At 48.0% G+C, this 23,714-nt stretch overlaps 2 protein-coding genes and 1 pseudogene across 3 annotated transcripts; 2 read left to right on the plus strand and 1 right to left on the minus strand.

Moving 5' to 3' along the window:
• Nucleotides 1–200: 200 nt before the first annotated feature.
• LOC308337421 (protein ARMCX6-like) lies at nt 201–1,356 on the plus strand (the record flags this gene model as incomplete). The annotated part of the gene is made up of 1 exon (XM_080795535.1): nt 201–1,356. One exon carries the CDS (start codon nt 201–203, stop codon nt 750–752), a length of 552 nt encoding a protein of 183 aa, XP_080651661.1. The 3' UTR covers nt 753–1,356.
• Nucleotides 1,357–14,833: 13,477 nt separating this feature from the next.
• Nucleotides 14,834–16,346, plus strand: LOC308337257 (delayed-rectifier potassium channel regulatory subunit KCNS3-like; annotated as a pseudogene). Its single transcript has one exon. The product of its transcript is annotated as a delayed-rectifier potassium channel regulatory subunit KCNS3-like (transcript).
• A 4,526-nt stretch (nt 16,347–20,872) lies between these two features.
• On the minus strand, nt 20,873–22,377 carry LOC308337531 (protein ARMCX6-like; the record flags this gene model as incomplete). Its single annotated transcript, XM_080795619.1, has 1 exon — nt 20,873–22,377. The coding sequence occupies one exon, from the start codon at nt 22,375–22,377 to the stop codon at nt 21,478–21,480; it is 900 nt and encodes a 299-aa protein (XP_080651745.1). The 3' UTR covers nt 20,873–21,477.
• Nucleotides 22,378–23,714: the final 1,337 nt, after the last annotated feature.

Below are 23,714 nucleotides of genomic sequence, written 5' to 3' on the forward strand. Positions count from 1 at the left end.
CTGAGCTTTAATTAGAGATCTAAAAAAACAAAACAAAAACAAAAACAAAGATCTAGGAAAAGCAAAGTCCAGAGTATGAGGCTCAATGAACCGTGGATAGTAAGAACACAGGGACTCCCAAAGAGGACACTGTCCTAATAATAAAAGAGAATCACCCTTTCCCCAATTAAAATTATCATGTTTTTTGTGATGCTTAGGGTATGACAGCTTCCAGGGGTGTACTTGACCTCTCTAAGTGTCCTTTCATTCAGGGAAAAATGTGGTTTGCTCAGCCCAAGGATGCTGGCTTTTCATTTAGCCACGATATCAATAGTCATTTGGCCAGCCTCTCCGTTGTTGGAAACACGATCCCCACTCCCGACCCTATTAAGGAGAAGGCTTTCTGTACTCTGGATAACTTGAAGGCAGGAGTTGAAAACCAGGGCCAGATTAAGATGTCCATCAGTGAAGTGTATCGGAAGACTGTGTCATGTTGCTGCAACTCATTTCTGCAGCAGGCCGGATTAGATTTGTTAATAAGCATGACAGTTATTAATAACATGCTTGCCAAGTCCGATTCAGACTTGAAGTTCCCTTTGATATCGGAGGGGAGGGGATGTGCTGCGGTTCAGGCTTTGAAACTGTCGATGGGTTTGTCTGGAAAGCCGGTCTTGGCAGGGGAGTCGCTGGGTGCCCAAACGCTGCTCTCATTCATGTCCCTCTTGATCAGGAACGGAAACACACAGGTTCTCCCTGACACCCTGGCCTCATAGAGGGCCATCTGGAGCGGAACGGAACCGAATCCACCCAAAACCCTGCTGGAGAACACCCACCTGTGTTCTCATTCAAAGAATCTGCAGTGGGTGCTGTTGAAGATCCGGCCTTAGCCACCACATCACGGGGTGAAAGTTCCACTTGCTCCACCGAGGACCACCACGCTCTTCTGGGCCAGGCAGGGGTCCCCCCGGGAGCTCTGAGTAACCTCTTGGTTTTGCAGTCTGCAGGCAAAGTGCATTGTCAGTTACTCCCTTGCGGCCTTCCTCCTGCGGTAAAGGGATCTTTTCAGCAGCCAGCTGTGCCTACAGAACATCCTATGAGAGCATGGCCGGGGAGGTCTTGCCTCCGGTGGTCTCCCTGTGTCAGCCGGACTGTTTTGAGGAGACCAGGCGCGTGTCGGGGCTCGAGCTGCAAACGCATCTGTTGCCTCTTAGGTTGAATTCTTTCCCACTGACTCCTTCTTCTCTGCGAGCTGATGGATGGTGAACCTAGTCACCCACAAAGGACACTCCCCTCCTCTGTGCTCTACTGACTTGACCTCCTCCACCCAAGCCTACATTTGTACGCATCATCAATAAAGTTGTGTGCTTTGATTGGCAGAAACGGGACGTGGAACTTGTCCTTGAGTTGACAGTCTACACGCAGAGGAAGACAAAAGTAGGTGACCAAGGCGAGCCACCTGGGGCCTTCGCTCCCTGACAGGGGCACTCTCACCAGGTGCTCACAGGGGGCAGGGGTAGAGGTGGGCTGGAGTGCTCAGGAGAAGGGGCTGGGGGCCAGGGGCGGAAGCCAGGGAGCAGAGGCGGGGTTCGTGGAGGACGCAGGGCACAACACCTGTGAAGCCGGCGGCGTTGTGCCTGGCACCTGGAGCAGAGAAATCCCTCCATGAAGGTGTTTCTCCTTGACTGCCAGCCTGGGCAAGAGGGTCAGTATCCTTGGGGTCTGCCCACACACCCTTAGGGACCGGTTGGCAACCCATCCCCCTGCATTTAATGCACAAGACTGGCAGCGATGGTTGCCGCTCGCTGCGTGCCCACTTGGCGTCCTTCTCCCTCCCCTGCAAAGCAGCTGTTAAACCTACTTCCAGGCCCACTCCCTTCCTTGGGAGCCCAAGTCCAAATTCCTGGCAGAGGGAGAAGGGTTGGCCCCCTCTTCCTTCGAGGGAACCTCTTTTCTGCCCTCTCCTCTGTCCCTTTGGTGACATCCAAGAAGGGGCCGGTGGAGCCCTCCATGAACTCCCCATCAGGGTGGTGGGGCAGACGCTGAGGGGGCCTGGCAGGGCTATGGCTGGTCCACTGGGAGACACATCTCCGTCACACCCATCCAAGCTCCTGGCACCCCTTGCAGGAAAGGAGGAACCCAGCCCTGTGCATGGACCCATTCTGTGGATCTGGATGCCTCCTGCTGCCACCCCTCCCAACACTGCCAGACCTCTCCCAGCAACCCTGGGCCCCTGCATCACCAAAGCCAGCTTCCCTGAGTGTCTTTGACGTGTCAAGCAGTGGTCCTCTTTCCCTGAGCCCTGACCCACAACACAGGCAACAAGAAACTTCCCTTGGGCAGCGCTGCCTCTGTGCCTGGTGCCCTCTCCTGGTCTCTCTGGGATGCGGCTCTGGGCCACTGTGCCCTGGGCATCAGCACTCTGTGCCTGCTCTGCCTTCTGATGCTCTCCTCCACAAAGACCATAGTTGTATCGGTTCCTCCCTTCTCCCGGAGTTTGGCTGGCAGGTGGATTACAACCCCTCAGCTTTTAACCGACCCCCCCCCAACCCCCTACCGTCTCTGGGCTGACTAGAAGGTATGGGGGCCTGCCAGGTCCCAGGACAGTCTCTGGGGAATCTTCCAACCTGCAACGGGGACACCACCTCTCCCCAGGCACTGGCACCTTGGATGGCCAGAACGTGACTTGTGGTTGCTGTGACAATACACCCCCATCAGGGCGCTCTCTCTCTCCCTCCCTCTCTCTCTCTCTCTCTCTCTCTCACACACACACACACACAGACACACACACACACAGACACACACACACACACAGACACACACACACACACACACACAGCTTGTCACCCCTCCCCAGGCTTCCTCTGCTGGCTGTCCTGTTTCCTAAGAGTTGCTAATGCGACCAGCCCTTTCTCCCAAGCCAGCCTCCGGTGGACTGGGCAATGTTTCCCAAGTAGGAGTGCCCTGGACACTCCAAGCAGAGCCTGCTGGGCCAATGCTGTCTTCAGCGACACACCTGTTTGTGCTCAGCCTCTTGAATCTCAGCACAGAGGCAGGTCTTCTCCTTCCTCCCGGCTCGGGCTCCCAAATTAACAGGCGCCTCCCCACTCTGCGCTCTGCCAAATCCCCATTCCAGTGCTGCCACAGGCAGTTGTCCCCCATCTCCGAGGCAGGCCCTTGGCCCTCTCAGGCCACCGCTGACTTCTACCATAGGGAGGGCCTTGGAGACTGTCTGCTCATCTCCTGAGCGACTATCTGTGACAGGGAAGACTGTTGGCCTCCAAAGGTCTCCAGGCTGTGGTCCTGGCTCGAGGCAAGAGCCTCCTGTGCATCTCCTGGCCCTGCCCTTGCCAAAGCTTTCCCTCTGCACCTGGGAGCTCGGGCCCCTGGTCTGCCCTTTATCCCTTGGATGGTTGCTGTGCCAGGCAGGAGCCCCAGGGGCAGTGGAGGGGGTTCGGGGGCATGCCTGCCAGTCAGGGCCCGATGAAGACATTTGGAGGCTGTCAGCAGCGGAAGACCATGGTACACCCCCCACACGTAATGCCGAATGGAACGGCGTGGGACCACCAAGCCCCATGCCTGCCTGCCCCTGCCTGCCAACTTGCCCACCTGCCTGCTACGAGGCACAGATTCTTTCCGGGCTTCCCCATGGTAAACACTTGACAAGGGCATCAAAGCTGCAGCTTGGCACACTGTGTGGGGGAAGGGCCCTGCCTTGATGGGGCCCGCCCCAGCCTGGCCTGCCTCTTGGGAAAATCTGGGGGGCCCATCCCCACAGACTGCCTTCCAGCTCCACCAAAGTCCTGGTCTTGCTTCTCAGGCATCTCCCGGTGACGTCTACATCAGGTGCCTGCAGGTACTGGCTGCACACTGACTCCCAGTGCCCTCCCTGGCTTGCTACCCCTCCTAGAGGTCTTGGGATTTGACCTCCCAGCCCGCCCCCCCCAACTGCCCCCCCCCCAAGAGCACACGCAGGAAGTTGCAGACTTCCTGCTTCCCAGCCCATACAGCCAGTCTCAGACTGTGCCTCCTCACCGGGACCCTAGCTAGCTCCAGTCTCACCGCAGTTCCCCCCACCAGCCCCTCACTTTGATGTGCCCACCCCACAGAGCGGCACGGCCCTCACCAGGCCAATCTTTAAGCTGCCACAGCACCGTTCAGTGGACAGCTGGACAACTGTGGCCAGGGCTGGCCCCAGGCTCCCTTCTGCCCCCAGTACAGCTGGTCTAGGATGCAGGCGAGAGCCTCACTGCAGTCCAGCACAGTCCCACTGAGGATGAGCCAGTCCCTCCTGTGCTACACATGCTGCGGGCCTCACCTCACACCCTGTCACTTCCCTCCTCTCTTTGCTCATGGCCTCTGGGGCACCCTGAGGCCAGGCTCCTTTCCCCTTACTGCCTCTTGTTTTTGTGTGTGGCCTGGGATGTCCTCCCTCATGCCCTGATTACAGACAGGGTCTCCTGTGTGGTTTCCTAATTCCTTCACACTCTTCCACTGAAAGGGTTGTCTCACAGATCAACTTGGAATTTACGTCTGTGCAAGCTGGGAGGGGTGACCCAAATTTTAGTTCTCCGCCCCCCCGCCCCGCCCCGTGGCTAACAGGTTAACCCGGCACCATTGATCACACCGGGCTCACGCTGCCTGCCGTGTGGCACATCTGGGACCCTCGTGCACCCAGCCCAGCTGAGCATCCCCTCTGTGGCTCCCCGGTGTGAGTCTCCCCCGAGGCACACCTTTCTCCCAGGAACCTCTAACTGACTCGGGGACCCTCAGCTCACCGGGGGGCCTGATGGTAGGTGCTTTGTGTGTTAGCAGGGAGGTGAGTGTGGGTGCTTGTGAGCAGGCCTCTGCCCCAGGTTCCTTCTTGGGACACATTCTGGCCCACAGGAAACGTAGGAACCCTGTTCCCTGGCTGACTTTAGCAACATGAGAAAGTGGAGACTGGTTTCTTCCCTTCCCAAAATTACTTGATTTGTGTGAAAGAAAAGTAAGTTGAATAGAGCGTTGTGTGTATTTTCGTAAATATTAATGTTGTTGCATCATATGTGTGATTTTATATTTTCTAAGAAAATATAAATTATCTTTGTAATGATACACAAAAAATGGCATAGCAGTTTCTACATCTTGACAGATATATTGAGCTTGCATGGGAAAAAGTAAGAGATTCATTTTTTTTTCTTTTTTTTGTGCCTTTTGAATTCTTTACATATATATTTTTTCATTCTAAAAAAATTTAATAAGAAACAATTGTTGATTTATATAAAAGTTCTTGATGGAGCATCGTCATCCTATTGTCATTTTTGTGAACTCTTATTAATTTTATTATTTTATTTCTTTTTTCTTTCTGACTTTTAAGTAGATATACATAGTTTACAATTTTTGACAGGTTTATCTCTTCCTGTTCAATATTTTATGCCTCATTTCTTTTTCTTATCTCATTGCAGTGTCAAAGACCTCTGGAACAATAGTATTGATGATACAGTACATACTTGTCTTGTTTCCCATTTTAATGGTTGATGTTTCAGTAGTAAGGTTGATGTTTGCTGTGTAGGTTTTTGAGTAAGTAATCTATCATATATTTATATAATAGAAGTATAATGCAGTAAAAATGAGCAAGTTAGATCTCTATATATCAATCTAGACAATTCTCAGAAACCTAATGTTGTGTGAAATAAGCAATTTGTAGAAAGATATGGGTAATGCTATTTATATAATATTAAGCATATGAAACAATGCTATGTATTATTTTGGATAGATAAATTTCCAGAATAATTCAAAATGGGTACTGAAAGATGCACATCAATTTTACAATATCAATTACTTCTGGGAAGGGATGGAAGAAAGTGTGACTCTAACAGTGTATGTAGCTTAATTTGATATGTTAATACAAAGATATTAAACAAATAAAAGAAAAAAGTATTACTGTTTGTTAATTATGGATGATATATACATATCATCTCATTTTTCTCTGTATCTTTCTTTTTTGAAATACAAAGAAAAATGAATTGTTTGTGCAATACAACCAATAAAAAAAGACCTTCACAGAGGTACCTGGGTGGCTCATTCTGTTAAGTGTCTACCTTCAGCTCAGGTCATGATCTCAGGGTCCTTGGATCAAGTCACCATGGAGCCCTGTGTTAGGCTCCCTGCTCAGCTGGGAGTCTGCTTCTCCTTCTCCCTCTGTCCCTCCCCTGTTCATGCTCTCTTTTTCTTAAATAAATAAAATCTTTGAAAAAAGGTCCTCACCTAGACACATCCTCAAATAATTTTAGAACAGTAAAGATTAAAAGGAGACCCTAAAATCTTTTGAGAGTAGGGGGAAAGTCATCTACAAATCATATTGACATCAGACTTCTTATTCATAACACTGGATGGTCAATGTCAATGAATAAATGCCTTTAAATCCTTAGGAAATATACTTTTCTCCATTATTCTATCTCTAAACACATTATCAAGTAGTTATGTGATGACAGTAAATACTTTTTTAAGACTGAAAGCACTCACAAAGTTTATCTCCTATGGACCTTCTGTTAGGAGTTATTTGAACATGTCTTCCAATTAAACAAGGTAGTACTCAAGTCAAAAGAACTATAGAATCAGGGGTGCCTGAGTGGCTCAATGGGTTAAAGCCTCTGCCTTCAGCTTGGGTCATGATCTCAGGGTCCTGGGATTGAGCCCCATATCGGGCTCCATATCGGGCTCCCTGCTCAGCAGGGATCCTGCTTCCCCCTCTCTCTCTGCCTCTTTCTCTGCCTGTCTCTCTGCCTGTCTCTCTGCCTACTTGTGATCTCCTTCTCTCTGTCAAATAAATAAAAAAATAAAAATAAAATCTTAAAAAAAAGAACTATAGAATCAAGGAAATGGTGATCCAAGCTTGGGAAAGCAATGAAGGTTAATTTTAAGATAACACCAAACAGCACATTTGGTTGACCAGACCAAAGTGGAACAAAATGGCAGAGGATTTGAGGTAATGGGTGAACTCATGAATAAAGGAAACTTGGTAAAATTTGTTGAGAGGTTAGAAAAATTAGAGGCAAATAAGGGAGGAAAAACAATTAGCAGAACCTCTAAGAAAATATTACAGTGATACTTCCCAATGAACCATGCCTTCTTGTATCCATACCATTGTGTAGTCCCTTCCCACATTGACTCTGGACCTGGCCTTGTGAAACTTTTTGGGCAGTTTGAACATAAGCAAACATGACCCATGAAGAGGCTTGAACAGTGCATTTTCCATACAACTTGTTCTCTTCCTACTCTGAAACCACCATGTGTGGAAGCCCAAGCCAAGCTAACCTGCTGGAGGAAAAAAAAACCATGTAGAATAGACATGAACTGTTCCAAATGAGGACCCCTAGAAAGAGCTGCCAGATAAAATATAGGACTCCCAGATAAATTTGAATTTCAGATGAACATAAAACATTTTTTGATATAAGTGTGCCCCAATCATTTCATAGGACAAACCTATAGTAAAGCAATTATTAATTATTTATTTGAAATTCAAATTTAACTGGGCATCTTCTATTTTTATTGCTATCTGTAGCTACCTTAGCTACAGGAAAATCAGCTAGCTAATCTGCTAGCTAACTTCAGCCACATGAATAACCTCAGGCAAGATTAGCAGAAGAACCAACCAGTTAAGCCCAGTGCAAATCCCTGATCTACAAAATAATGAGCACAGAAGATGGCTGTTTTAAGCTACTGAGTTTTGGAGTGTTTTTTTTTTTACATAGCAATAGGCAATAGATATACAAAATAAAAGAAAAATGTGTACTTGTTCCAAATATGCAACATATTAAGATAGAGTTCAGCATTTGACGGTGTGTAAGGAAACAGAATCTATGGAATCTCGAAATTAAGAACAATATCCCTTAAGTGACTCAAGAGCCTTGACCTTGGATTCCAGAACATTTCTAAGAAACTATAGTGGGCTACATTAAATCAGAAGATAATCCCAGATGTCTCTGGAATCTGACCATTCCATATAAGATGGGGCAGGTTTGAACTACTCTTAAGTTATTAAGTACATATCCCCAGGCTAAGCTGCATTTGTACCCCGATAAAATGTATACCTAGCTCAACCACACCAGAAGACAGGAGATAAGTGGACCATAGCTGCAGGGCTCTCAGAACAGTCTGAAGCGACCAACTGCATGTAAAGGCAACCCCCCAACGTCCCACAAAAGATCTAGGTTGAACTTGTGAAAGCACCTGAGAGAGTCAGTGGTGTCATCATCAAAGGAATGCCTTTATGGGGTCTTGAAAGCAAGAGGAGCTTGCCCTTCTAATGGAGGGAATGCTGCTGATATTTCTTCTTTATATACCACATGCATATCTAGCTATATCATCCATATCTACATAGTAAGTTCCAGTTTACTTTTATATTATGTTCTGTAACAACTGAGTCTCCCAGTAAAATTTTCTGCTTTGAACTCTGAAAGTTGAAAATCATGAACAGAATTTAGATGATTACAACTATATAAAATGATGCTCGTTGTTGAGCCACGTAGCATCCTAATACTCAAGTCTCTTTTGTATAGTTATAGAAAATGACTCACATATCACTTGGGGATGATATTTCAAGTTGGCAAAAAACTTAATAAAATACAGCTGGCAGAACTAGGTATGTAGAAGATGACAAAAGAAGTAGAGATGGTATCCTCATTCTATAGAGTGAGAAGTGAACAAACCTTGGTGGAAGTTTAGGGAAAAAAATAAATGTTTATATATATCACTTAAAGTTGCATTTACTTTCTGTATTTTAATTGATTTCATGGCCTATTTACTCCTTAAGAAAGCAAGCTTCCTAAGGGCTATCCCTGTCTTGCTTGCTACCAAATTCCAAATGCTGAGTGTCTGACACACATGGTGCTCAATAATAGTTGTTGGCTGTATGATTAAACTATGATTGCTAATAATACTATAAGCATTAGGAATAAGAATAGGGGGAGGAAGAATTATGAAATAAATGAGCTCCAGTGTCCTATTTTCATAGCAGAAGGTCATTAGAGGTATAAGTGTATTTTTGACATTTTGAAGATAACCTCAACAGTAGTTCTCAGTCTTGGCACTACTAACATTTTGGGCTGGAGACTGTTCTGGGTATTGCAGGATCCCTGGCCTTTACTCACAATATGTCATTAGTGCCCTTGTCCTCAGCTGTGACAACAAAAAAAGTTTCCAGACACTGACAAATTTCCCCTGAGGGTGCAAAATTACCCTGGTTGAACACCACAGCAACAGAAGGAGCTAAAATCAGAAAAGGTAAGAAAGGTTGCCACTGGACTCTAGAGAGTGGTACTATGCCTAGGGAAGAGCAGGAGGGGAAATTATTCATTTTCATCATAAATTCTGTACTAATTGCATTGTTATCATATGTATGTATTGGTCTGAGAAATACTAATGTTTATAGAAAAACAGTAGTGAAGTGGAATCAATGAGACTTTGAGACAAACTAGCAATACAGGGTAAGGGAGAAGGAAGAAGTCAGTAATAACCAGGTTTCTGGCAGGGGCAACTGGGTGGATGGTGGTTGTGTCCATGGACACAGGGAAGACAAGAGGGGAAAACATTTTGGTGTGGGACTGGAGAATGATGGCTCCAATTTCAAACATGAAAAAGCTGCAAGATATGCAATCTATAGACATTAAATAAATTAATCTTGAAACTCAGGATATATTGACATATGAGTCATTAACATACAGATGATAACCAAAGCCGTAGCAATGGATGAGTTTTCTGAAAAGAGAAGAAACCTGAGAGCAAGATATAGAGTGTGCTACATTCTGATTTTTTTCATGCTTCTGCATTTTAAAAATTGATTAGGACCGTATTGTAAATGTTGTTTAATTAATTTTAAAACAAATTTCTCTTTCCAAACATAATGTTTATTTATTGAAAATATTTAAAAAATAAATAGATAAGCATGAACTCCTGTCCAGAATCAGAATTGCAGCTTTAATGCTAGACAATCAAATTGAGTAGGCACTGAGCACTAAGTGCCTGTGAGACAGATGGAGATTCAATAGTAAACAAAACAGTCACCATTCTTGTGTTCATAGAGCTTACCATGTAGTGGGGAACACAGGCAAAGAAAACAGAATATACAATGGAGTCTGATGAATGCCAAGAAAATTAGTGCTGAAAAGCCACTTCAACTAAGGATGCGATAAGATGCGATTTAAGCATCTTTTGTGTTACTCATTTTTCTCTTAATCGGCATGAGTTCAGTTGCCAGGACAGGAAGAAATTGTGTTGCATGTTTCTTTGCCCCCTGTGCTGTGTAGTAAGAAAGCTCGGAAAGGCTGACAGAAAACATGGAATTGTTTGCCTTCCTCAGCCTGACTAGAGACTGTCAAAACCAAGTCTGGGCATATACTGAGCTCTAACTTCTTCACAGAGAGCATCTCTATTAATTTAAATTGGTTTTATGCTTGACAGTCTGTTCAGTTAATTTTCCAGGAACTCTCTAGTTGCATTTCTACATTCTCAAGTCAGCCACTAGATAATACTGAATTTCAGAAAGGAGAGAGATGGTGTATGTATTTCTTTCTTTTTTTATTGTAGTAAGGACACTTAATGTGAGAAATATCTTCTTAACAAATTTGTGTATTTCTTAAAGGTAAGAAGCATGCACAAATTGACAGTAAAAGCCACCACGGAGCAGAAGATCTATAATAAGAAGCATAGACAAATGGGCAAAATAAGGAATGCAGTGACAGGTCAATTTGCAAGAAGTAATCCGTCTCCAAGGTAGCACTGGAGATCAGTCTTCCCCCAAGCAGCAAGAAGAGGAGAAACTGAACATTCAACAGCCCCTTAACTACCTCTGTCTAATGACTTGGGGCATAAGGTAAACTCTTGGTTTCAGGGAAAACAATTCGGAACCTTGTCCTTGATGGATTTTCTAAAAAAGAACTGGTTCTATGAAACCTGATATCCATCAAAGATGGGGAGTCAAAATGGAATAGCACAATAGATAAAGACAGGGAGAGAAAGAGAAAAAGGACCTGAAAAATGCATGGCAGATAAAGAAAACGCATCTGAAAAAAAGTAGATGAAAATTGTCACCAAATATTTTACCGTGAATTAGAAAGTTTTAATGAAGCAATTAAGCAAGAGCTCAAGAAAGGGATGGAAAGATAAGAATGAACTGCAATATGAGCTGTCAGGCCTCGGGGAAAATGTAAGAGAATTACAAAGAGGAAGGCAAAAATGACAGAAACACAGGGAAGAAAGAATAAAAATATATTCCTGTAGCAAAACTCTAGGAATTAATGTCAAGTCTATGTACATTTAAGACAAAGACCAAAACAAATGTGGTGCTTATGGTAATGGAACAAATGTAATGGTGATAAGCCAGATGAAATAGAAATGATATAATTAACAGCAATTGGGAGAGGAAAGAAAAGGTGGGAGGTAATATAAATATGTTGATTTTCTTATCCTTAGTAGCTGCAGTCAAAAGATACCATCTACAGCAGACAAACCTGGCAAAGAGTCTAAGTATATTCAGTAGCACAAAGGGAAACACTAAGAAATATAACTTAATCAATGAAAATTGGTGGATCAAATAAGGAGAGGGAGAAGGGAAGAAAAGGAAATACATATAATCATTGAATCATTATTTGCAATATCAAGAAAAAATGGGGAATAAAACACTAAATATCCACACATAGGGGACTGACTAAATAATTATGACATATTTATGCCACAGAATACTATTCGGCTGTAAACTAAAAAACAATTTTATGTAATGATATCAAAAGACTGACAAGATTTTTATATGTGTGTGAAAAATATATATATATATATATAAATTTCTCTGGACTTGTGCACAAGAAACTGGTAATTGCCTGTGGTGGGGAAGCACTGGGTGGTGGTGACAGAGGTGGGAAAGAGATTTTTAATGTATACTCTTTGTTATCTATTGAACTTTGAACCACTAGGATGTAACTTATTTTTAAAAAACAAATTAAATTTGAGATGAAATGTAAAGAGTTGGTTGACTTGTCTTTGCACAGTCTTGTGGATATCATGCTATGTGAGTTGCCTGATAAACACTTTGTAGAGTTTCCTAACTTCACATACAATGTTTCTTGTTCTAACCCCCAAAGACTGAGGCAAATATATAGCAAGAGCAGTGTTCTGGTTGCCCACTTGGCCCCCTGCATCTCTGCCCCTTCTTAGTCCCTTTAGCAAGCAAAAATGATAATGTTATAAAAATATTTAACTAAACTGTATATAATTCTCCCTGTAAATAATGTTCTCATGTAGCCCATTCACCATTAAAGCTACTTAAAATTATAACCTCACACAAGGAGAAGTAAGCTACTGCCTATACCTTGCTCAAGAAACTTGAGTTCTCAAAGCTAATTTTAAAAACTCATAGCCATCGAATATTACTCAGCCATCAGAAAGGATGAATATTTACCATTTGCATCGATGTGGGTGGAACTGGAGGGTATTATGCTGAGTGAAATAAGTCAATCAGAGGAAGACAATTATCATATGGTTTCACTCATATGTGGAATATAGGAAATAGCAGAGGACCATAGGGGAAGGGAGGGAAAACTGAATGAGAAGTCATCAAGGAGGGAGAAAAACCATGTGAGAGTCTTTTATTTTTTATTTTATTTTTTAAAAAGATTTTATTCATTTATTTGACAGACAGAGATCACAAACAGGCAGAGAGGCAGGCAGAGAGAGGAGGAAGCAGGCTCCCTGCTGAGCAGAGACCCCCCCCCCGCCCCCCGACTGGGGGCTTGATCCCAGGACCCTGGGATCATGAGCTGAGCCGAAGGCAGAGGCTTTAACCCACTGAGCCACTCAGGTGCCCCTGATGTGACACTCTAAACTATAGGAAGAAAAAAACTGAGGGTTGTTGGAGGGGAGGTTAGTAGGAGGATGGGGTAATTTGGTGATGGGCATTAAGGAGGGCACATGATGTGATGAGCACTGGGTGTTATACTCAGCTGATAAATTGTTGAACACTACATCATGTTGGTTAATTGAACTTAAATTTAGAAAAAAAAAAACTTCATAGCAATCAATTTAGAGTTTTGCTAAATTCCAAAAGCTCTCATTACATATCAGAAAGCAGGCCTGGAAGACTCTGACAATAGATCTTTGCTAGATGCTATAGGTAGTAAGAGCTTGGCACCTAAAGGGAGTGTACCTGGGAGAAGAATTTTGTGGAGGGAGAGAGAAGAAGGAATCACAGCCAGCCATGTTTCCTGACTCAAATCAAGCCCTAGATCAAAACTCTGGTGGGGGGGGGCGGGATGGGGATTAGAAATGACTAGATCCGATATTGGAAAATCTCAGGGCATTGGGGTTAGTTTCTCACTTCCCTAGGCACGAACTTCAAAAAGTGTGGGGTCTGGCATGAGGCAGCCCAAGTGGCAGGGTAGAACAGGCTGAAAGAGAAGGCTGGTGGGAACACACCCCCCACCACTTCCCTTACCTCCACATGCCCTCCCTGCCCTGTTTAGAAAGTCACCAAATCCATCTACTACCCAGTTTAAGTCTGGATAGTGAAAAATACAGAACTTTTGGTACATATTTACATATTGACAATTGATCCTTGTGAGATGCAAATATTTATTCAAAGGAAGATACATGGCATGGTTATTTGAAGTACTTATTTGTGGTCATAACTTGAGCCATCAAGTTACCTTTCCTTCCTTCAATATCGTCCCATATCCATGCATCCAAGAACAAAGAACAATAGAATACTGACAGCTAAATTTAATGGAGACCTTGCCAGGGTTAAACAAACATGATTGAATAAACCAGAAGAACCAGTTTGAACTACTCCACTGCCAGGGGAGAGGGAGCAAGAGGATATAAAGGTAAACTGGAAAAAAAAAAAGAAAGGGTTTGTAGGGAGAGTTGAGGGCGGGGAGAGCATTGTGGAACAATAGGACTTAATTCTAGTACTTTTCCTTTTCCCTCGTCTTTAGGAGTGACGGTGGTGAAGCGCTTGACCATTCCCCTTTTTTATTGCTGTCCCCAAAGCAGTCAAAACCACAGATAATGTCTAGTGTGTTGGCACATGGACTAAGAACGGTGGAATCGAAGTAGAAGTGCATTTTAAGAGAAGGTATAAAGACCATGCCTATTCACAAGCTAACAAACCCAGACAAATACATGGGACTAAAACCCCAAAAGAAATGGGAAAGATCATTATAAAAAAAAAAAAAATCTTCACTAAATGGAAGAAGGATTTAGATAAACGTGCCTAGATGAGAAAATTATAAAGATGCCAATGCTTGCCAATTAATCCATAGACTCAGGGCACTTTCAATGAAAGCATTACAAATCGGATTCTGCAAGGACTGGCGGACAGACGGACGGGGACGGGTTCCCCCGGCTCTCCCGCCGCGGTTACGGCGGGCCGGCGCGGGGCTGTGTGGCGAAGCCTGATTACTGCAGCGCGGGCGGGCGGCATCACAGAGCTCCGCGAGCCTGAGTCGCCTGGACTCTTGCAGTTCCTGGCCGAGTGAGTGCCACAAAGCAGACGCGGTGCACGGCAGAAGCTTACGATTCTACAGATGTTCTAGGGGTGACAAAAGAGCCCGTCGGTGGAGGATCCTATCTCATCCAAATCTGTGGGAGTGACTTCCCAGTAACTGCTCTGGTTGATACAACCCAAGAACAGGATTCTTTTCTTTTTGGCCGCTAAATGCCTCAGGGCACCGCACATTCCGTGAGGGAAGAAGAGCGGAGCTTCTCGGATGATGATGGGCATTCCGCTGGACAGAATGAGGGCAGAGTGTGACATCTGCACCACAAGGGTGCAGTGTGGACTTCCTCATCTCCCTCCCCGTCCAGCTTCCTGCCTTCTCTATCCACCATGGTCTCTGGTGAGTTTTTCCATTGCCCTGGACAAGAGGAGGAACTTGTCCATTTTGACGTGGCAGTGGCGGGGGGTGGGGGCGAGGAGGGGGCACTTTACGCAGTGCGTTGACCAAAGCAACCTCCTGGACGGTTTCCTTACACCAGACTCAGAAAGGTGCTCACCTGCCCCTCAGAAGAGGCCATTCTGGAGCCATAGGATGACTGACTACAGTTCGGCCAATAAAGAGTACTATTTTAATCGGAACACCTTCTTATTCAGTTATGTTTTGCATTTTCATTACAATGTCATTGGAAGCTGCGGTGTTTTTGGAAGAACTGTACGTGTTTTCTTTCTGCCAGGAGATGGAGTGCTGGGGCATTGAGGAGCTCTTCATCACCTTCCACTGCACAAGGGCTACCAGGAGCCAGGAACTCAAGGAAGAAAACCACAGAGAAGAACTGGGACCAGAAGAGCAACGGCATGGGTACCAGCTCCCCCTATGAAGAGTCTTCTCTGAGAAGGAGCTGAAGAAGTTTGACGAGAGGTGATTCGGTCAGTTCTGGAAGAAGATCTGGATTCTAATGGAACACCGAGCCTACTGCCTGCCTGTCTGCCGAGATCATGGCTATCTCCTCCGTGAGTGTGATGCTGGTCTCCATTATGGCCATGTGAGTCCACAGTATATCGGAGCTCCAGAATGAGAATGGAGAAGTGAATGACCCCGTGCTGCAAGACTTGGAGACCGCGTGCAGCTCTTGGTTTGCCTTTGACTTTGCCATCTGGCTGGTTGCTGTTCCCTGTCAAAAGAGATTCTAAAAATATGCTCTGAACATAATTGACCTTGTCTTCATTATTTCCTTCTAAGACACTTTGGCTCTAGACACCGAGGAGGAAGAGTGTGAAGACACTGAGAACATGGGCAAGGTGGTTGAGATCCTCAGACTTGTGAGGCTTTTCCAAATTCTCAAGGTTGCCTGGCACTACACAGGACTTTGGTCTCTAGGTGCCACACTAAGACACAGCTACCATGAGGTTGGGCTGCTGCTTCTCTTTCTGTTTGTGGCCATTCCCATCTTTTCTGTGCTTATCTACTTTGTGGAGAAAGATCACCACATGTCCAGCCTCACCAGCACCCCCATCTGCTGGTGGTGGGCCACCATCAGCTTGACTACTGTGGACTATGGAGACACCCACAGAGTCACCTTGGCCAGGAAGCTTATTGCCAGCACGTGCATCATCTGTGGCATCTTGGTGACTGGGTGGGTGTCTCCACATTATCTTCAGCAAGTTTTCCAGAAGCAGAAGGACACTGATCTGTACAGTGCAGTGAGGACCCACCAGGGAAGTGTCATGAGCCATCTTGCTTTAACATTAGAGATATTTGTGCACACTGGATGCACGTCTTCACTATAGTCTATCTTCTGAGGGAGCTGTGGTGAGCAATCCCAATTCCACAGATGTTTCAAGCATCAAAGACAGTGAGAATGTTTATTACACAGCATGCTGGGACAATTATACTGCAAAATGAACAGGGACCTTTGTGCCTATATCTTGTGTCCCTTCCTGATGTTAGGTTAACACAGCTTTAATAAACCTCAGTGGGTTCATTAAAATAATTTGATTCTCAGGGTATGCCTTTTAGCCATACTTGGGAGTTTATTGCTCCAAAATGATAGAATCTTTGTTATTTTCCTCAGAAAAGTGAATTAAATGCTTGTTCTCAAATTATTTTTTACGAGAGAGTTGAGTTAAGATTTTGGGTAAATGGTATTGGGTGGGATTTATTGCTATGGCTTATGTATCAGTCTGTGTTTGTCACCTACTCACATTACCTGAACTGTTAATTACTGATAAGCAGAATCAAAGGCCCAGCAACTGAAGACTACATGCATGTTAGATCCACAAAATGAGACAATGCATGTAAACCCATGTTCATATTCTAGACATGGAAATTAGGACCCTAATTATGGGGGGAAATTGGATTCAATAATAAAGGCATTAGTATAACTAATTATTCTTTAGAGAAAATTAAGATACAAAGTCTACCTATACACAAATATACAAATGTACACAAAACATATGTACACAAAAATGCACATTTTACACATACACACCACTGGTAGGTAAAAAAAGGAGCTAACTCTAAAAGAAAACTGTATTTATATTAGAAGGAAATACAGGCAAAAATTTTCTAGTAAATGTGGGGTGTGAAGACTGTCCTAAAGAACAAAACTATAAAAGTAAAATAGAAAACATGGACAAAAACAGAAGACTTAAATTCCAGATTGATTGAATGTACCACACTGAAAAAAAAAAAATCAAGGAAAGGGTTGAGAGAAACCATTGCAACATGTGAGTTCAACATGTGACAACAGTCATAATTCAAGTAACAGCTAACGACTACCATGTGCAAAGTACGGTAAGTCTATACATAGAAAATGAACTTGCTCTACTCTCACACAAATCAAGTAATTTTGGGAAGGGAAGAAACCAGTCTCCACTTTCTCATGTTGCTAAAGTCAGCCAGGGAACAGGGTTCCTACGTTTCCTGTGGGCCAGAATGTGTCCCAAGAAGGAACCTGGGGCAGAGGCCTGCTCACAAGCACCCACACTCACCTCCCTGCTAACACACAAAGCACCTACCATCAGGCCCCCCGGTGAGCTGAGGGTCCCCGAGTCAGTTAGAGGTTCCTGGGAGAAAGGTGTGCCTCGGGGGAGACTCACACCGGGGAGCCACAGAGGGGATGCTCAGCTGGGCTGGGTGCACGAGGGTCCCAGATGTGCCACACGGCAGGCAGCGTGAGCCCGGTGTGATCAATGGTGCCGGGTTAACCTGTTAGCCACGGGGCGGGGCGGGGGGGCGGAGAACTAAAATTTGGGTCACCCCTCCCAGCTTGCACAGACGTAAATTCCAAGTTGATCTGTGAGACAACCCTTTCAGTGGAAGAGTGTGAAGGAATTAGGAAACCACACAGGAGACCCTGTCTGTAATCAGGGCATGAGGGAGGACATCCCAGGCCACACACAAAAACAAGAGGCAGTAAGGGGAAAGGAGCCTGGCCTCAGGGTGCCCCAGAGGCCATGAGCAAAGAGAGGAGGGAAGTGACAGGGTGTGAGGTGAGGCCCGCAGCATGTGTAGCACAGGAGGGACTGGCTCATCCTCAGTGGGACTGTGCTGGACTGCAGTGAGGCTCTCGCCTGCATCCTAGACCAGCTGTACTGGGGGCAGAAGGGAGCCTGGGGCCAGCCCTGGCCACAGTTGTCCAGCTGTCCACTGAACGGTGCTGTGGCAGCTTAAAGATTGGCCTGGTGAGGGCCGTGCCGCTCTGTGGGGTGGGCACATCAAAGTGAGGGGCTGGTGGGGGGAACTGCGGTGAGACTGGAGCTAGCTAGGGTCCCGGTGAGGAGGCACAGTCTGAGACTGGCTGTATGGGCTGGGAAGCAGGAAGTCTGCAACTTCCTGCGTGTGCTCTTGGGGGGGGGGCAGTTGGGGGGGGCGGGCTGGGAGGTCAAATCCCAAGACCTCTAGGAGGGGTAGCAAGCCAGGGAGGGCACTGGGAGTCAGTGTGCAGCCAGTACCTGCAGGCACCTGATGTAGACGTCACCGGGAGATGCCTGAGAAGCAAGACCAGGACTTTGGTGGAGCTGGAAGGCAGTCTGTGGGGATGGGCCCCCCAGATTTTCCCAAGAGGCAGGCCAGGCTGGGGCGGGCCCCATCAAGGCAGGGCCCTTCCCCCACACAGTGTGCCAAGCTGCAGCTTTGATGCCCTTGTCAAGTGTTTACCATGGGGAAGCCCGGAAAGAATCTGTGCCTCGTAGCAGGCAGGTGGGCAAGTTGGCAGGCAGGGGCAGGCAGGCATGGGGCTTGGTGGTCCCACGCCGTTCCATTCGGCATTACGTGTGGGGGGTGTACCATGGTCTTCCGCTGCTGACAGCCTCCAAATGTCTTCATCGGGCCCTGACTGGCAGGCATGCCCCCGAACCCCCTCCACTGCCCCTGGGGCTCCTGCCTGGCACAGCAACCATCCAAGGGATAAAGGGCAGACCAGGGGCCCGAGCTCCCAGGTGCAGAGGGAAAGCTTTGGCAAGGGCAGGGCCAGGAGATGCACAGGAGGCTCTTGCCTCGAGCCAGGACCACAGCCTGGAGACCTTTGGAGGCCAACAGTCTTCCCTGTCACAGATAGTCGCTCAGGAGATGAGCAGACAGTCTCCAAGGCCCTCCCTATGGTAGAAGTCAGCGGTGGCCTGAGAGGGCCAAGGGCCTGCCTCGGAGATGGGGGACAACTGCCTGTGGCAGCACTGGAATGGGGATTTGGCAGAGCGCAGAGTGGGGAGGCGCCTGTTAATTTGGGAGCCCGAGCCGGGAGGAAGGAGAAGACCTGCCTCTGTGCTGAGATTCAAGAGGCTGAGCACAAACAGGTGTGTCGCTGAAGACAGCATTGGCCCAGCAGGCTCTGCTTGGAGTGTCCAGGGCACTCCTACTTGGGAAACATTGCCCAGTCCACCGGAGGCTGGCTTGGGAGAAAGGGCTGGTCGCATTAGCAACTCTTAGGAAACAGGACAGCCAGCAGAGGAAGCCTGGGGAGGGGTGACAAGCTGTGTGTGTGTGTGTGTGTGTGTCTGTGTGTGTGTGTGTGTCTGTGTGTGTGTGTGTCTGTGTGTGTGTGTGTGTGTGAGAGAGAGAGAGAGAGAGAGAGGGAGGGAGAGAGAGAGCGCCCTGATGGGGGTGTATTGTCACAGCAACCACAAGTCACGTTCTGGCCATCCAAGGTGCCAGTGCCTGGGGAGAGGTGGTGTCCCCGTTGCAGGTTGGAAGATTCCCCAGAGACTGTCCTGGGACCTGGCAGGCCCCCATACCTTCTAGTCAGCCCAGAGACGGTAGGGGGTTGGGGGGGGGTCGGTTAAAAGCTGAGGGGTTGTAATCCACCTGCCAGCCAAACTCCGGGAGAAGGGAGGAACCGATACAACTATGGTCTTTGTGGAGGAGAGCATCAGAAGGCAGAGCAGGCACAGAGTGCTGATGCCCAGGGCACAGTGGCCCAGAGCCGCATCCCAGAGAGACCAGGAGAGGGCACCAGGCACAGAGGCAGCGCTGCCCAAGGGAAGTTTCTTGTTGCCTGTGTTGTGGGTCAGGGCTCAGGGAAAGAGGACCACTGCTTGACACGTCAAAGACACTCAGGGAAGCTGGCTTTGGTGATGCAGGGGCCCAGGGTTGCTGGGAGAGGTCTGGCAGTGTTGGGAGGGGTGGCAGCAGGAGGCATCCAGATCCACAGAATGGGTCCATGCACAGGGCTGGGTTCCTCCTTTCCTGCAAGGGGTGCCAGGAGCTTGGATGGGTGTGACGGAGATGTGTCTCCCAGTGGACCAGCCATAGCCCTGCCAGGCCCCCTCAGCGTCTGCCCCACCATCCTGATGGGGAGTTCATGGAGGGCTCCACCGGCCCCTTCTTGGATGTCACCAAAGGGACAGAGGAGAGGGCAGAAAAGAGGTTCCCTCGAAGGAAGAGGGGGCCAACCCTTCTCCCTCTGCCAGGAATTTGGACTTGGGCTCCCAAGGAAGGGAGTGGGCCTGGAAGTAGGTTTAACAGCTGCTTTGCAGGGGAGGGAGAAGGACGCCAAGTGGGCACGCAGCGAGCGGCAACCATCGCTGCCAGTCTTGTGCATTAAATGCAGGGGGATGGGTTGCCAACCGGTCCCTAAGGGTGTGTGGGCAGACCCCAAGGATACTGACCCTCTTGCCCAGGCTGGCAGTCAAGGAGAAACACCTTCATGGAGGGATTTCTCTGCTCCAGGTGCCAGGCACAACGCCGCCGGCTTCACAGGTGTTGTGCCCTGCGTCCTCCACGAACCCCGCCTCTGCTCCCTGGCTTCCGCCCCTGGCCCCCAGCCCCTTCTCCTGAGCACTCCAGCCCACCTCTACCCCTGCCCCCTGTGAGCACCTGGTGAGAGTGCCCCTGTCAGGGAGCGAAGGCCCCAGGTGGCTCGCCTTGGTCACCTACTTTTGTCTTCCTCTGCGTGTAGACTGTCAACTCAAGGACAAGTTCCACGTCCCGTTTCTGCCAATCAAAGCACACAACTTTATTGATGATGCGTACAAATGTAGGCTTGGGTGGAGGAGGTCAAGTCAGTAGAGCACAGAGGAGGGGAGTGTCCTTTGTGGGTGACTAGGTTCACCATCCATCAGCTCGCAGAGAAGAAGGAGTCAGTGGGAAAGAATTCAACCTAAGAGGCAACAGATGCGTTTGCAGCTCGAGCCCCGACACGCGCCTGGTCTCCTCAAAACAGTCCGGCTGACACAGGGAGACCACCGGAGGCAAGACCTCCCCGGCCATGCTCTCATAGGATGTTCTGTAGGCACAGCTGGCTGCTGAAAAGATCCCTTTACCGCAGGAGGAAGGCCGCAAGGGAGTAACTGACAATGCACTTTGCCTGCAGACTGCAAAACCAAGAGGTTACTCAGAGCTCCCGGGGGGACCCCTGCCTGGCCCAGAAGAGCGTGGTGGTCCTCGGTGGAGCAAGTGGAACTTTCACCCCGTGATGTGGTGGCTAAGGCCGGATCTTCAACAGCACCCACTGCAGATTCTTTGAATGAGAACACAGGTGGGTGTTCTCCAGCAGGGTTTTGGGTGGATTCGGTTCCGTTCCGCTCCAGATGGCCCTCTATGAGGCCAGGGTGTCAGGGAGAACCTGTGTGTTTCCGTTCCTGATCAAGAGGGACATGAATGAGAGCAGCGTTTGGGCACCCAGCGACTCCCCTGCCAAGACCGGCTTTCCAGACAAACCCATCGACAGTTTCAAAGCCTGAACCGCAGCACATCCCCTCCCCTCCGATATCAAAGGGAACTTCAAGTCTGAATCGGACTTGGCAAGCATGTTATTAATAACTGTCATGCTTATTAACAAATCTAATCCGGCCTGCTGCAGAAATGAGTTGCAGCAACATGACACAGTCTTCCGATACACTTCACTGATGGACATCTTAATCTGGCCCTGGTTTTCAACTCCTGCCTTCAAGTTATCCAGAGTACAGAAAGCCTTCTCCTTAATAGGGTCGGGAGTGGGGATCGTGTTTCCAACAACGGAGAGGCTGGCCAAATGACTATTGATATCGTGGCTAAATGAAAAGCCAGCATCCTTGGGCTGAGCAAACCACATTTTTCCCTGAATGAAAGGACACTTAGAGAGGTCAAGTACACACCTGAAATTTCTAAAGCTTTGAGTGCTCCAAGTATTTTTATGTTCATAGGGGAATGGGCGCTGTTTTACTGGGTGTGTTCGGTTGGCCTTGCCCCCACCTGAGGGCCTGTCCTCGGTGCCACCAGGGGCCCCCGGTTCGGTCCAATCCCCATTCTCACTCCAGGGCCGAGCCATAGTTGTGAAATCAAACCAAAGCTCAGGTTCCTCCTCATCCAGCTCCTGGTCATCATCCCATTCCTCTTCCTCCTCCTCCAACTTGTCACTGTCATCTCTTCCTATGGTTAGTTTGTAAACACAGTAGCAGGCACCAGCCCCAATCATCAGTCCTGCTGCCATCCAACCCACTTCCCGAGCCCTGCCCATGCTCAAGTCCGTGCCAGCCTTTGGACAGGACAGGAGAGGGCCTTGTTCCACCTGATTCAGGAGGATTCTGAGGGCCAGGGTGAGTAATGGTGGAGCAGCAGTCCTCTTCAGCCTCTCCTGGGCTCCTGTAGCTGTCCTGTGATGAATCTATGGGTGCAAAATGGCATTAGGGCATTGTGCTGTGTTGAGCTTGTGCCTCACTATACAAACAGAGTGGAATTTGAGTTCTGGTTGAGAGAGGTGGATTATTAGGAAACTAGTTCTTTGTTCCTTTTTGTCATCCTCTATCTACCCCCAAGACCCACCATTTCTCTTCCAGGCCCTACTGAAAAGGGCAGGGGATGGGGCTGTGCTATGATAGCCAGGAGGGTGACATGGAGAGGCAAAGGCTCAGGTAGTTTCCTCCACCGTGACCCCTCCCCCAAAGATTCACAGGTAGGTTTCTCCCACCAACCTCTACCAAAGTCAGGTAAATTTCTTCTTCCCTTGTCTTCTGTTGTCAGCACTCCTTCCGCGGAGACTGATGGACAGTCTGGCAGAAGGTCGGAAAGACAGATAGCTGGCTTTGGAGGACTGAAAGTGTGGTGGATGGATCAGCACTGAGAATGCTGGTCCTAATACCCGCTTTTCTGCATTTTCAGCCTTTGACTTTAAAATATTTCTCACACCTCCCCGACTTTCCAAACGCCGGTTCCTCTGCAACCCCCCCCGCCCGCCCCCTTATCGTCCGCCATTTCCCCAGCAAAGGCCGCCACACCCCTTTCCCTGCACTGAAATGGGAGGGGGTGTGGAGAAAGAAGGGGCCAGGAGGGGGCGACTCGGACCCGGCCCGCGCAGATCCCAGCCCTTCCTCCTCCACCACCCAGAACACCACCCCGAGCCAGGGTCCAGGTCCCATCCCACCTTCACACGGACCTGCACGGTCCCAAGGCAGTTTGCTCCTTCCCTCGGCACGACTTTTGAGGCGATCTATGGGCCAACAGACCTACAAACCTGCAAACAGGCAGGAAACAGAGGGGACGGAGTGCTTGGTGGACGGAGCAGGACTCGGGACACGAGTACCGTGATTGTTGCACCTTTCTTCGGAGTCTCTGTCTACCGCCATTCACTCCCCTCACCCCCTCCCCGAAGTCCGCCGGTTCTCTCTACTAAATGGGCACAAGGGTGGGTGGGTGGGGGGCGACGGTATTTAGAAAGTAGGCGGGAAGGGGACCCAGCCCGGTTGAGCCCGAACCTGGATCCGGGACGCCCTTGGCCCTCTCCTCTCCCCACCCGCCTCTAAGCAGGAGCCCAGGCTCGTACCGACCTCGCGGTCCGGGTCTAGTTTCCTCCTTCCT

Source organism: Martes martes (assembly GCF_963455335.1).
Source record: "Martes martes genome assembly, chromosome: X".
Classification (NCBI taxonomy): Eukaryota; Metazoa; Chordata; class Mammalia; order Carnivora; family Mustelidae; genus Martes; species Martes martes.